Here is a 14528-nt window from a genome sequence, read left to right on the forward strand (position 1 = left end):
CGGAGTTTTGCAGTAGCTTGTGTGTTTGATTGTGCGTGCCGGATAACCAGTATGTTAGAAGAAAAGAGATCTCAGACTGGCTGCCCAGTATGTCAATCAAGTGGCAAATGCCATAGGGAGGATATATGATAGACTAACATTTAAAAAAATTTTTTTTGAATGCAACACAATCTACCTGCACTACCTTCGCGATCTACCGGTCGATTGCGATCGATGCATTGGGCACCCCTGCTGTACAGCATTCCACTGCATGCAACCCTGGTTCCTACCAGAGTCCCAGTTGCAATAAAATTGAAGTTCTGGAATGTAAAAATGAGTAATGACATCTTAAAATAATATTTTAAGTTATTTTATTTTGGCAGATATGTTCTTTTTAGAAAAGCAGTGTACTGAGATGAAATAGCTTCAAAATCATTATGGAATGAGGCATTATTTGCATAAATTGTAGCTAAATATGAAGTCCTGCATTCCTATTAAAATTAAAAGGACAAAGTTAAGAGTTTTTCTCAGCAACAAGACAAAATAAATTAAACAAATCTGCACTTTTTATGTTTTTCTAGGTTTGGTTCTTGCCTTGTGTCAATGCTACTCGAATAGTCTGTGGCCCCCCAACACCCAAAAATCAGACTTGTGTCATAAAGATGGATGGACTGGTTTAGTAAATGGATAGATGGATGAATGATACCACTGTCCCACAACGACATTGAAGTTTAAAGTGATATATGATATTGCTATGTAAATCCTTAATTTCATTGAACTCGAGATACACCATTGTCATGGTATGCCATACAGGTATACAGTTGAATTATTTAACATATCTGTAGCTCAAGTTGTGGTTGGTCACAAAGCACAGGCCATCTTCATTTGCATTAAATATTAATATAACATAAGAAAAAGAATATTCACCTAGAATAGAATTCCATTATAAGAGAAATATTTTATCTATTAGATCAGCTGGCATAGGTTTTACCCCTTTATTCTGAATTAGTCTGCTGATTTAAAGAAAATAAAAATGGGCTACCTCAGGGAGTCCAGGGACGTTATTCAACTATTTTAACTCAGTTAAAGAAATATTCTGACTAATGGATTATTTAATATTCAATATTACTAGAGTTGTCCAGGGTTGTGTTTGACCATGTCACTGGGGCCAGCTTCGTCCATCTGTGTCCTTGAATTGGATTGAGAAAGAGAATGTAGCTGTGTTAAATGTGTATAACAATAGGAAATGGCCAAATAGGCAAAGACACCTGACTGAAGGAGAGTCACAGTGGTGTCTTCATGACTAAATAAAGCAATTTCCATCTCAACATGCTTAGGAATAAGACACTGGGTAACAGTATTGAATGTATTTATGGATACAAATGGCTATAAGATGACACTACAGTTCTAACAGGTGAAGCATACAGAAAGGATGGAGAGCCACTGTACAGAAAAGTTGGGTGACAAGCTAAAAGAATAGATCTGCACCTGGCTAATAGAGGTTTTCTTCAGTTAAGCTGTAAAAATGGTAGCACTTGATTTCAAATTCCTATATTCGCATCTCAACTCTACCATCTCAGGGAAGACAACCAGAGAGGCTGTCAACCGGAGTGACTCCTTGCTGCTGGCAACTACTAAAGTAAGGGGATGACTATTGGATCGTAGTTGGTTGCATCTGCAATAACAAAAGCAGCTACCCATTCCAATGTTTTATAAGGAACAGTAACTATGGCGTTATCTGCTTTGAACTCAACATGAATGACATTATTAGCCAAAGCAACTGTGCTGTTTAACGTGTATTCTTATAATATTTTTGCATTAGTGTGAGATGCTGGCTACATAAGTATTTGCAAATCAATCGGCTGGAAATGTCCATTTAGCTAGGGTATGTAGGAACATAAGTAATTTTAACTTGCCCAATCTATAATAAAGGAAAGAAAATTGAATTTTAGCTTGGTTAATTAATTATCAGTTTTACAAAAGGAAATGCCAGTAACTATTTAAATAATTTGCAAGGCTTCTACTTTATTTTCCTTATTTTTCACTGTAGGAGGTGTTCTCCAGCTGTTAGACTTATATCAAAGTAACAGAAGCATACTCATTTTAAAAATCAGAAAAATATAATTTCTTGATAAACACAAGGATTACATAAACATGATAGCTGCACACATATCAGCATAGAAGACAGAAGGCAAGATGGACGAGACAAATATAAAACAAAGAGGCTGGTTGTTTACCAGGTCTTTAGAGTTCTTATTCATCTTGACAAAGATAAACAGCTTTATGATACCAAGACTTTGAGGATGGTGTCCAATGTTGCTTGGAGTTGCTGCTTTTATTGTTCCAGGTTCAAGTGGAGGATTCTTTTTGAATTGGAGTGCACTCTTTCTCTTTCTGATGTGTTCCTTTGTTTGAACTTGAGTATCCATTTTGCGCCACCATTTTTGAAGGAGTCTGCAGATGTTATTTTAATTCTGATATTCACATTTGTTATCAGATGAAGTACAGGTCTACTCCATAGTGTTACAAGCTGCAAAGAACCTATTTTTCTCAGGAATGTAGTTTGGGGGTCAAACTGTATTTTTTGCATCCATTAAATCTGCTGCCTTAACAGGGGTCTTGTGTGCCACTAAAAGCCTAGCAGTCATGTTGCTGATATTTTAGTGACTGCACTAGGACCAAGAAAATAATCAATGACTAGCAAATCATGCTTGGGAAAATTTCTAAAGAATAAAACCATTAATTAAATGATGATGAGGGGAAGAAGAACACTACATGTTACAGTAAAAAAGGAGATTATTTTTATTTTTTAAGTAGTAACTTGTGAGAGGACTCAATATTAGAATAGTCACATGATTAGTATGGGATGTTATTATAGTCACTTACAACAGCAGGAATATTTACAACACAAAGTGTAACATGAACAGGTTAACAGAACATATTGGATAAGAAGGGAAATGCGGGGCACATGTAAGTCAGTATGTGTGAAGTGTGGCCATCAGGTAATGTAGTATACCGACGTCTATAATAATTGTCGGAAAAAGCAATTTGTTGCATAAACGTTATTGTCAATGAAAATATTCCTTTGTGTGTAACCTGTAAGTACCTGTACGTTTAACTCGGGTTTTGATTTAACACTGGAAAATGTAGTGTACAACTGACCATGGGTAAAAACAGGGCCTGGCAAATAAACTCTTGACATTATTAAATGTTTGCTGTTGTGAGTTGGTGATAGTCATACAATATGCTAAATGAATGGGGAATTACCTACGCCATCATATAAAGGGAATATCTTGTTTTGAGTTGTCAGTGTTATGGAATCCTTGTAGTTTTTCTGTCCTAATGTTTCTTGTTTTCTGGCAGTTTGCTGCTGCTCTTCAGAAAGGTTGTGTGTGTACTGTCTATGTGCAAGACTTGCTGCCGCCTGTCTTCAGATAATGTCGCTCTGTGGTTTGTCATACGTTGTCTTTGTTGTTCTAAGGCATCTTGCCTGTTCTGGTTGGTCTGCAGATGTTTCTGCTTCTCTGCATTGGTGTGAGTATGTAGGCTGGCAAGACCTTTTCTGTTGGTCGTTAGTGACTGCACTACGACCAAGAAAATAATCAATGATATACCTTGCAGTGCATAAAAGGGATATGCTCTGTACAAGCCACATTCAGTTCTGAAGGTTTCTTCTATTTCGATAATGATGTCAGATGTAACAGGCCATTTTTTATTGTTCATTGTGACACACTACATCTTGCTGTCAGGCCTGATTGCAAGCTAAAGGAGGTGAACAATACAAAAAGTGTGCCTGTCCTTGATAAAAGAGACCACTGCACCTCATCAATATATGGCGGCTGGCCAGTTTTGAATTTCCACAGAATTGGAATAGGATATTTGAAGAGACAGATAGAGTAGTTAATCGACCAGTAAATTAGCATCTCCACTTGGTAAATCAAAAAGAGTAGTCAGGGACAGGCTAAGTTCTGATACCAACATATCTGTCAAATAAATTGTTAATAAACCAAATCAAATACAATTGTTTTTGTCACATACAATTATACAGACAGTACAATATTTAGATAAATGCTAATTTGCTGAGCTCCAATACTATGCATTAGAAGAATATAAAAGACAATAACCAAAAAATCAGTATGTAAAATGACAGCATAAATAAAACATAACTTAATATTTAGGATGTGGATGCATTGTGGACAGAAGCTTCTCCTCAGCATTTCTGAACTGGTCTTAAAGCAACAGTACCATTTCCCTGACCACAGCACAAAGAACAGGCCATTGTTGGAATGGCTGGCATAACTAATAATTTTGCCCTGGCCTGACAGTGCTTAATACAGACCTCCTGGAAGTTAAAGAATGCACACCCATTGATACATTCCGTGTGACCACACCATACTCTATGGAGTCTTGCAGTCCTGCTGTGTGCTATTTCTAAACCAGGCAGTAATACTCCTGGAGGAGTAGGATACTTTTAATGGTGGATATGTAGTGGTTCTGTAGTATTCCTTTTCTGGGCAGCCTAAAATCACTGTGGCATCTGAAGTAGTAAAGAGGTTGTTATGTCTTCTTTGCCAAAGTGTCAATATGCTTGGACCAAGTCAGGAACTCTGTCATGTGCAGACCAAGGTATCTGAAACTTTCCCTGAATGTCTTAGGAGTGATGAGCGACGAGCAGGATGAAGGATTCCATCAGGATAACAAGAACATTGAAAGAATGTACTGTACCAGGGATGCTGGGATGAGAATGATGGCAGACCAGTACTGAATGATTTATAGGGACACACCACAAAAAAAAAAAACAAGTAATGAAAAAAACTAGATAAGTTCTATGTAAGTCAATTAATATGTGCAGTTGTTTCCTTTACAAATGTTTATAAATAAATATTTTCATGCTAAATTAAATTTGAGCAATCTTGTATACATAAATAAATTATATATTATACATTTCCCCTTGGGATTTATAAAGTATCTATCTATAGTCTGTTCAATTTGAATGAAGTTTCTTTTCAATGTTGTATTTAAATGCGATATGGTGGCAGCATTTTTATTGTATTCACCATTGCAAATTAAAAATAACTATAATTAAAACGTTTTTTTATGAGTTTAATTTCGGTGACCGTTGTTATTCACATCCTCTAACTTTATTCCTTTTATTATTTTTCCTCTTCCACCAATAATCGAAGTAGAGGCTAAATCTCAATAAAATTCAAACAAAAAAAATATGCATACTGAAATAAGTTCAATCCATTTAATTCTGTATATACTTACATCAAAGGTTGTGCGTGTATTATTATTTTTTTGTTTAGACGAACTAAAGCTACTATTACAGTTTGCTTGCCGCTGACATCGAATCACTGAGGCCCGCCCATCCTATGTTACTAAGGGAACCATCTCCTGCCGGAAAGTAAAGAAGGACTGGTATACTGCTTTGGGCGTCTCGCGACGGCTGTCGCAAACAGCAGTACGTCGCTCTGCGGTCGCGTTGCGGCTGATCCTGTCCTAAGGAGTCTGCGAGGATGGTGGAAATCAGAAGAGTGGGCAGTCGAACAAACTGAAGTCCATGCCTGCAGGAAATTACAGATTTTGGAATATCTTTTTCATTGTTTGAACGCCCAGCGACTCGATGTATACCCTCGCTGGGATTTTTTTGGCCAACTGCGCGTTGATGTATTTACAGTAAAGTGGGAGCCGCGGCTGTGCGTCACCCGTCAAGATGGACACCGCCGAGGAAGGTAGCGTAACACGATACTAGAATGTGGGCAGCTTAACTTGGCTGATCTCCAGGGAGGCTGCCAATCACCTGAAATTACCGGCCGTTGGGCCGAAAATAGCGAGAGCAGGTGTTGGTGCTGGTCAATCAGACGGTCGGTCGGTCGGTCAGTCACACCCGTGCCGCTCCGCAGTCCGTCTCGGCTCGTTTCTGTTCAGATTGAGGTGTCGTCTTATTGACCTGCTGTCCGGCTTTCACCTTCTGAAATGAAGGAGAGCTCATTACTGCTGTTTGCCACATATCATCTGTGATTATGTAACAATCGGCCAACTTTCCCTTTTCTGGTTCGCCCATGTGCTGTTAATATTTACAGGGTGACCTGTAAGGGCTTGAGATATCTGGCATGATGTTACCCGAACGGCAATTTTAAGTAGCAAATAGGGACACTTCTAGTAGCATGTCGTGCTATCAGTATATGAAATGGGCTGCTAAAGCAAATGTTACACCTTGTCGCGCTTGTGCATTTTTTTTTTACAATTATTGTTAGATTTAGATGCCTGTTGAAAGGGACAGATATACACAAATGTTGCATTTCTCCGGTTTCAATATAGTGGAGACCATTTGGATGGAGACCAGACAGTCCATATTGCCTGGATAGTATTCACATCTACGTTTTTTTGCTTAGCAGATGCTTTTATAAATAGATAGAACTTAATTTTTCCCTGGCTTAGTCATACCTGGTCAAATGTGGCAACACTGTGAGGATAATGTTTTTGATTTCTCCAGTGCCTTTAGTACCATCCACCCATCCATGTGATGGGGTAAACTCGGGGCTATGCAGGTGGATGATCCTGTGGTGTCCTGGTTAATGGACTATCTGTAAGGCAGACCACAGTTTGTGTGTCCCAAGGACTGTGTGAGGTATGCTGGAGCACCTCGAGGACAGTCCTCTTTTTCTCTTCACTCTGTACGCCTCAGACTGCAAGTATAACACCAGGTCATGTCATATGGAGAAGTCTTGGATGATTCTTCACTTATAAGGTGTATTGATAAGGAGAATGAGACAGAGTTTAGGGATTAGGTGTAGAACATTATTTTTTTAGGAGCAGATAGAATTGTCTGCAACTTAAAATCTGCAAAACCAAGGAATGTTTTGTTGACTTTTGCTAGCACTACAAAAGAGCTCAACATAATTGAGTTAAACTCAGTCTAGGGCACTTTTTAGAAACAAGTGTTATATGACAAGGTTACAAGTCAGGATTCTCTGATCACCCATCCATTATCCAGTCCACTATATCCTAACTACAGGTTTACAGGGGTCTGCTGGAGCCAATCCCAGCCAATACAGGGCGCGAGGCAGGAAACAAACCCAGGGCAGGACGCGCACACCCACACACTAAGCAGTTTTCTTTGAATAGGGTTGATAACGATCACCAATTTCTTGTTACTAGAACTGGACAATTCAAAATTATTTTTTTTAAACCCACCTTCTGCAAAACCAGCCATATGGAATTCTTATGTTCTATATTAAAGTGGTGTATTTAGAATTAACCTGCAGCCCATAGTTGTTACCTGTTCATTTTTATTCACAAAATGAAATTCTGTAAGCTTATATTTCAGTGACTGCAAAACATGCTAAAATAGATAAAATCCTCTTAAAATAGACTTTTATTAAGCCATAATAATAAAACATAAACTAAAATGCCATTAAAAGAAAATAAAAATTATTGTTAAATCTACAAGCCACAGTTCTAATGTTTTTGCTTTTTAAGGATAACAAGCTTATCAAGTTTATAGGTAAAATCGAAATATAAATCTCAAGCTTATTGTTTACTGTGTAGTAAGGACAGACTCTTATATCCTTTCTTTTTCAAAGTAAAAATGTGAGCTACTATACTAAATACTAGCTCACTCACCATTTACACTTTGCACAAAAAGTGTTTGTTTTAATTACAGGACAAAATGAAAATGTCTGAACGCATTCTCTTTTAATTTCTGTCAAAGACCACCACTGTTTTCTTATGCGCTGTTGTTTCTCCCCTAATGCATACATTGACTACTCAGATTTCCCTTTCTCTGTTTATTATTCCCCTTTTTAATGTAAAAGCCAATACTCCTGCCTTCACTCTCTTCTAAAGTTTGACTGTCCTTTGTCTGTTTACAGGAAGTTCTGCTGCAGAATGACTTGTGTGATTCCTCAAGTACTGCAATACTTTGCACAAAGGAGCACTGCAACTAAATTATTTTTAAAGCTTACAAAAGCAGATTCTGAAGAAATTGTTTTGAGATCAACTTATTTACTGATCATTGATCAAGTCATTTGGGGTGAATTTTACACGTGTAGAGCTCCAAACAAAATAAGGCTAGTTACACAACATTTCATTGCTTACAAAAGCCTAAAGTTGGTTAGACATTCACCAAAAGAGTGTCTTCAGATACATCTTAGACATATTGAGGTAATCAAAATTTCAAATGAAGGTGAGCAGCTTGTTCCACCAGCCAGGAGCTACACATGAAAGAGTATGGATTGAGGTTTAATGCCATGCAGAGGTGGCATCCCCAAATGCTGTTCATCAGGAGATCCAAGTAGGCAAAAAGGAGTATATATATATATATATATATATATATATATATATATATATATATGTGGGCGCCCTTAAATGGGAACCCGGATGGGCTCCAGCTGCTTCCCGGCATTCCTCCGAAGCCTAGCCCCAGTGTGGCGGAAGTGCCGGCTGCGCACCCGGAAGCCGTCCGAGTGTCCCCCGTTGTCTTCCCCCCAGCACTTCCTGGTGTGGCGGAAGTGCTGGGCTCCCGGACATTCAGGCACTGGGGCGCCGCCTGGCGGTGGCCACGGGTCCCTAGCGCTGGGCTTCCAAGCCCTTTACCTGAGGCCCCCAACATAACCAGGACGGACGCCCCCTCACGGTCTGGAGGAGGCACAAGCCCTCCGGCCGGGGACCACAATATATATATATATATATATATATATATATATACTCACACACACACACACACACACAGGGTTGCAGTAGTCCAAATGTGACAAGGCAAAGACTGGACCAGGACTTGTGCCGCGCAAGCCATCAGTTACAGTCTGATATTGCAGATGTTGTATAAAGTGAATCAGCAAGGCTGAGAGACCGTTGCAACATGGTCAGTGAAGGACAGCTAGTCATCTGTCTACACCTTAAGTTTAAAGTTAAAATCAAATGTTGCAGGTATACACGTGCTGTTTTATATATTCACAGAGGATCCCATTTAGGGCACAGTGCTTTTGAAGTCTATTATTGGCCTTAACACAGACCATAGAAGAACTCGCAAGAAAACTAATTTTCAATTTAGTGATCTAGTTCTTGGAAACGTGTAGTCTTGCATTGGACACATTTTTGTGTACCTTCCCAAGTAATTTCTATTTCATAGACCATCACTGATGCACTAGATTCCTCCAATTTGTGTACACTGGCCAAATGATGTCCTTTTAAGGCATCTTCATGCCATCTAAAGAAATAATAATCAAATAGAACAATGACCACAACTATCCTGTTGGTGCATAACAGTGTCAGTTACCATTCTGTTCTCTGCTCTCTAGATATTTTACAGCAGTTCCTTTTTAAGATGTTCGTATCCCCTAAGTAGAACCACATATTGCTTTGTTTCACTTCATAGTGATGCTTAAAAATATTGTATGCTGCTTTTACTATGGGTTAAGTTTGTTATAAGATCAAGAGGAATTATATATATATATGAATAATAAGCCAGTCATTTGTGTGTGTTAACTTTAATGAATGCATCATGGGCCTTCTACTGCAATGTGCGTTTGTGTACTGTATACAGTGGAGGAAATAATTATTTGACCCCTCACTGATTTTGTAAGTTTGTCCAATGACAAAGAAATGAAAAGTCTCAGAACAGTATCATTTCAATGGTAGGTTTATTTCAACAGTGGCAGATTGCACATCAAAAGGAAAATCGAAAAATAACTTTAAATAAAAGATAGAAATTGATTTGCATTTCATTGAGGGAAATAAGTTTTTGAACCCTCTAACAAAAAAGACTTAATATTTAGTGGAAAAACCAGAGGTCAAACGTTTCTTGTAATTGATGACCAAGTTTGCGCACATTTTAGGAGGAATGTTGGTCCACTCCTCTTTGCAGATTATCTCTAAATCCCTAAGGTTTCGAGGCTGTCTCTGTGTTACTCTGAGCTTGAGCTCCCTCCATAGGTTTTCTATTGGATTAAGGTCCGGAGACTGACTAGGCCACTCCATGACCTTAATGTGCTTCTTCTTGAGCCACTCCTTTGTTGCCTTTGCTGTATGTTTTGGGTCATTGTCGTGCTGGAACACCCATCCACGACCCATTTTCAGTTTCCTGGCAGAGGGAAGGAGATTGTCGCTCAGGATTTCACGATACATGGCTCCGTCCATTTTCCCGTTAATGCGATTAAGTTGTCCTGTGCCCTTAGCAGAAAAACACCCCCAAAGCAAAATGTTTCCACCCCCATGCTTGACGGTGGGGACGGTGTTTTGGTGGTCATAGGCAGCATTTTTCTTCCTCCAAACACAGCAAGTTGAGTTAATGCCAAAGAGCTCTATTTTGGTCTCATCAGACCACAGCACCTTCTCCCAGTCACTCTCTGAATCATTCAGGTGTTCATTGGCAAACTTCAGACGGGCCTGCACATGTGCCTTCTTGAGCAGGGGACCTTGCGAGCCCTGCAGGATTTTAATCCATTGCGTGTAATGTGTTTCCAATGGTTTTCTTGGTGACTGTGGTCCCTGCTAATTTGAGGTCATTAACTAACTCCTCCCGTGTAGTTCTAGGATTCTTTTTCACCTTTCTCAGAACCATTGACACCCCACGAGGTGAGATCTTGCGTGGAGCCCCAGAGCTGAGGTCGATTGATGGTCATTTTGTGCTCCTTCCATTTTGAACAATCGCACCAACAGTTGTCACCTTCTCTCCCAGCTTCTTGCTAATGGTTTTGTAGCCCATTCCAGCCTTGTGCAGGTCTACAATTTTGTCTCTGACATCCTTGGACAGCTCTTTGGTCTTTCCCATGTTGTAGAGTGTGGAGTCTGCTTGATTGATTGATTCTGTGGACAGGTGTCTTTTATACAGGTGACTAGTTAAGACAGGTGTCCTTAATGAGGGTGACTAATTGAGTAGAAGTGTCTAACCACTCTGTGGGAGCCAGAACTCTTAATGGTTGGTAGGGGTTCAAAAACTTATTTCCCTCAATGAAATGCAAATCAATTTCTATCTTTTATTTAAAGTTATTTTTTCGATTTTCCTTTTGATGTGCAATCTGCCACTGTTGAAATAAACCTACCATTGAAATGATACTGTTCTGAGACTTTTCATTTCTTTGTCATTGGACAAACTTACAAAATCAGTGAGGGGTCAAATAATTATTTCCTCCACTGTAAATGTGTGTGCACATTGTGTATGCGGTTGTGGTCACAATTGGAAATATATCAACTTTGAATCATCATAATCGTTAATAGTATGTTTAATGGTATATAAAAAAATATGTCTGTGTAACTTAGGTGTTACCATTTCTGCGAAAAGAAACAAAGTGTGTTTCAGGGTATCTGAACCTTTATGTAGCAGGTTTGTAAGGTTAAATCCTTGTTTAATTACCGTTTGTCTGAAGGTAAGTGTTAATTTTCACAGATTCTGTGAATTGATTAAATATATTCAAATATTAAAAATAGGTTTATTGCTCATGCAAGGGCAAGTGAACCTTTTAAGTTCAAGTGTATTTCATATGTACATAGTACAGTGAAATTCTTCCTTGCATGTCTTATGATAGGGATAGTGATTTTAATACCAACTAAACACCCACACACAAAAATAAACCAAATAGCATACATAGAATGCAGTGTGTATATACAGTAGTAGAATGGGTACCTGGTGTGTTGCTGAATGAAATGAAGTGCAGGTGCACCCACTAAATAAATTCTCAAGGAAGAAAACCCTCCCTGCGGGCTTTTTTCCTTCTAAAACCTTTCCCCTTCCGTTAAAAAATAAGGGGAAAAGGGGCTTTTGTTTCCGAGGAGGCAGAAAATGAGTTAAGAAAGCTGATCCCGGGACTATTCTAATACATAATTGTGAGTCATGGCGGTAAATGATAAAGCTAGGATTAATAATCTACTGTCTGATCTATTTGTTTTAAAATACGGGTTTTTATCAGCATATATTCTCATATTCTTATATTATTATTACTTACTTATTACTTATCATTACTTAGTATTACGCTAAATGTTTGTGTTTTATTGTGCTTAATTACGTTTTCCTCCTCTTTTTTTTTTTTTCTAGTTATTTCATGTGTACCCTAAATGAGACTGTTCAATATCATACCCTTGGTTTGCTGTTATTGCTATTACTGCATTAAGACTTGTTATGCTTGTTTTGGACACATCTTTAACACCATCACCTGGGTTTATTATCTGGGGATATCATCTTAATGCACTAAAATTGATGAAGATTATATGTATGTATGTATGTATATATATATATATATGTATATGTGTATATATATATATATATATATATATATATATATATATATTAAGTGCAAAATTCTTTTCTTTCTTTTTCCTCTTTTAAAGACTATATTGGTAACAGATATCTCTATCTTTTAACCTTAAAGCGCCACTGCATGGGGGCTTGATGTGCTTTGGACGTGCTCTGTCTCTGGGTATGTCAGAGGACTGGGACTGCATGAAGTGGGTTTTAGCCTCACCTGGGGAGGCAAAAAGGGAGGGTGGGGGTTAAGGGGAAGAGAAAGAGAGCAGGCTTGATCTATATCTAATCTATCATCTCAATCTTTATAATTATAACTATCAACGTAATAATAAGCTGCATGGCAACAACTCTTGGGGGAATAGGAAATTAAGACCTAAACTATTTCACTTCCAGTTAAGACTATAATATGACACCAAAAACTCAGAATCAGTGTCTCCATGATGGGACAGTTAACTTCGTAAGCTGGAATGTTAAAGGCCTGAATCACGAATTAAAGAGAAAGAAAGTACTTTCTCACCTAACAGGTCTAAATGCTAAAATAGTATTTTTACAGGAAACCCACTTACTAAGTAAGGATCAGTTCCGGCTGCAAAAAGACTGGTCTGGCCAAATGTTCCATTCTAGTTTTACAAAGAAAACTAGAGGGGTGGGAATTCTCATACATAGAACAGTACCATTTGTAGCATCAGATGTAGTATTGGATCCTGAAGGGAGATATGTGATGGTCATGGGAGACTTATCTAACTGTAAAATGATTTTGATAAATGTTTATGCACCTAATGTTGATGATAAGGAATTTATACAAAATTTATTTGCATCCATTCCCAATCTGAACACTCATAAACTTATAATGGCTGGGGACTTTAATTGTGTTCTAAATCCACTTTTAGATAAGACTTCCTCCACAGGGGGGACGCAAACTAACACCGCAAAGATAATTACAAAGTTTATAACTGATCACAACTTATCAGATCCCTGGAGGTTTTTAAACCCAAATTCAAGAACATATTCTTTCTACTCACCAGTACATCATTGCTACTCAAGGATTGATTACTTCTTTATAGATAATAACTTCTTGCCTAAGATTAAATCTTGTAAATACGATGCTATTGTTATTTCAGACCATGCTCCGATGATCTTGGAGCTGAAATTACTAAGCCCCATACACTCACCCCGAGATGGCGTCTCAATCCGCTTCTATTAGCTGACGAGAATTGTACTGAATTTATATCCAAACAAATTGAATTCTTTCTAGAGACAAATACATCCCCTGAGATCTCTGCAGGAACACTCTGGGAAACTCTTAAGGCCTTCTTAAGAGGACAGATTATCTCATATCTTTCCCACAGAAATAAATCCGAAGAAAGTAGCAGAGATAAAAAGCGAAATTACTAAAATAGATGAAGAACATGCCAGACTACCAAGCGAGACTCTACATAAGAGGAGGCAGGCTCTACATTCAGAATTAAACCTCTTGACAACTAAAGAAACCGAACAACTAATTTACAAATCCAGACATCATTATTATGAACATGGAGAGAAAGCTAATAAGCTTTTAGCAACAAATTCACAAGCAAGAATGCATAGCGCAATCTCGTAATTACTAACACGAATGGAGATAAAATCATCGAACACAAAAATATAATGTACACTTTTAGAGACTACTATAAATCCCTATATACTACTGAGTTTAAAGAAGACAATATACAATCTAATGCATTTCTGGATAAATTACAGATACCACAAATTGACGCTATTAGTGTGGAGGAGCTCGATAAACCTCTGTCATTATCAGAATTACTGGATGCTATAAAGTCACTCCAAGGTGGAAAAGCAGCAGGCCCTGATGGCTACCCTGCAGAGTTTTACAAGAAATTCTCCGCTCAGCTAGCTCCCTCCTATTAGCAACATTTACAGAAGCCAGAGATAACCAATCTCTTCCACAAACCTTTCGCCAAGCACTAATCACTGTCTTTCCAAAACAAAATAAGGACTTATTACAATGTGCATCATACAGACCAATTTCACTTCTGAATAACGACGTTAAAATACTCTCTAAAATCATAGCTAGAAGGATGGAGAAAGTGCTCCCCTCAATAATATCACAAGACCAAACTGGATTTATTAGGGGCCGACACTTATCTTCAAATCTTCGACGCCTGTTTAATGTAATATACTCACCAACTAAATCAAACACCCCAGAAATATTATTATCATTGGATGCAGAAAAAGCATTCGACATGATTGAATGGAAATACCTTTTACTATTTTGGAGAAGTTTGGGTTTGGCCCAACATTTGTGCAT

General features: G+C 38.2%; 1 protein-coding gene across 1 annotated transcript in view; it reads left to right on the plus strand.

Moving 5' to 3' along the window:
- The first annotated feature begins 5431 nt into the window (after positions 1-5431).
- march6 (membrane-associated ring finger (C3HC4) 6) overlaps positions 5432-14528 on the plus strand; it is an 80449-nt gene continuing 71352 nt past the window's right edge. Inside the window, exon 1 of the mRNA XM_039754379.1 lies at positions 5432-5711. Coding sequence (XP_039610313.1) covers positions 5693-5711 — 19 coding nt within the window. The 5' untranslated portion in view covers positions 5432-5692. The remainder of the gene's footprint in view (positions 5712-14528) is intronic.

Source organism: Polypterus senegalus, chromosome 5, assembly GCF_016835505.1.
Source record: "Polypterus senegalus isolate Bchr_013 chromosome 5, ASM1683550v1, whole genome shotgun sequence".
Lineage (NCBI taxonomy): Eukaryota > Metazoa > Chordata > Cladistia > Polypteriformes > Polypteridae > Polypterus > Polypterus senegalus.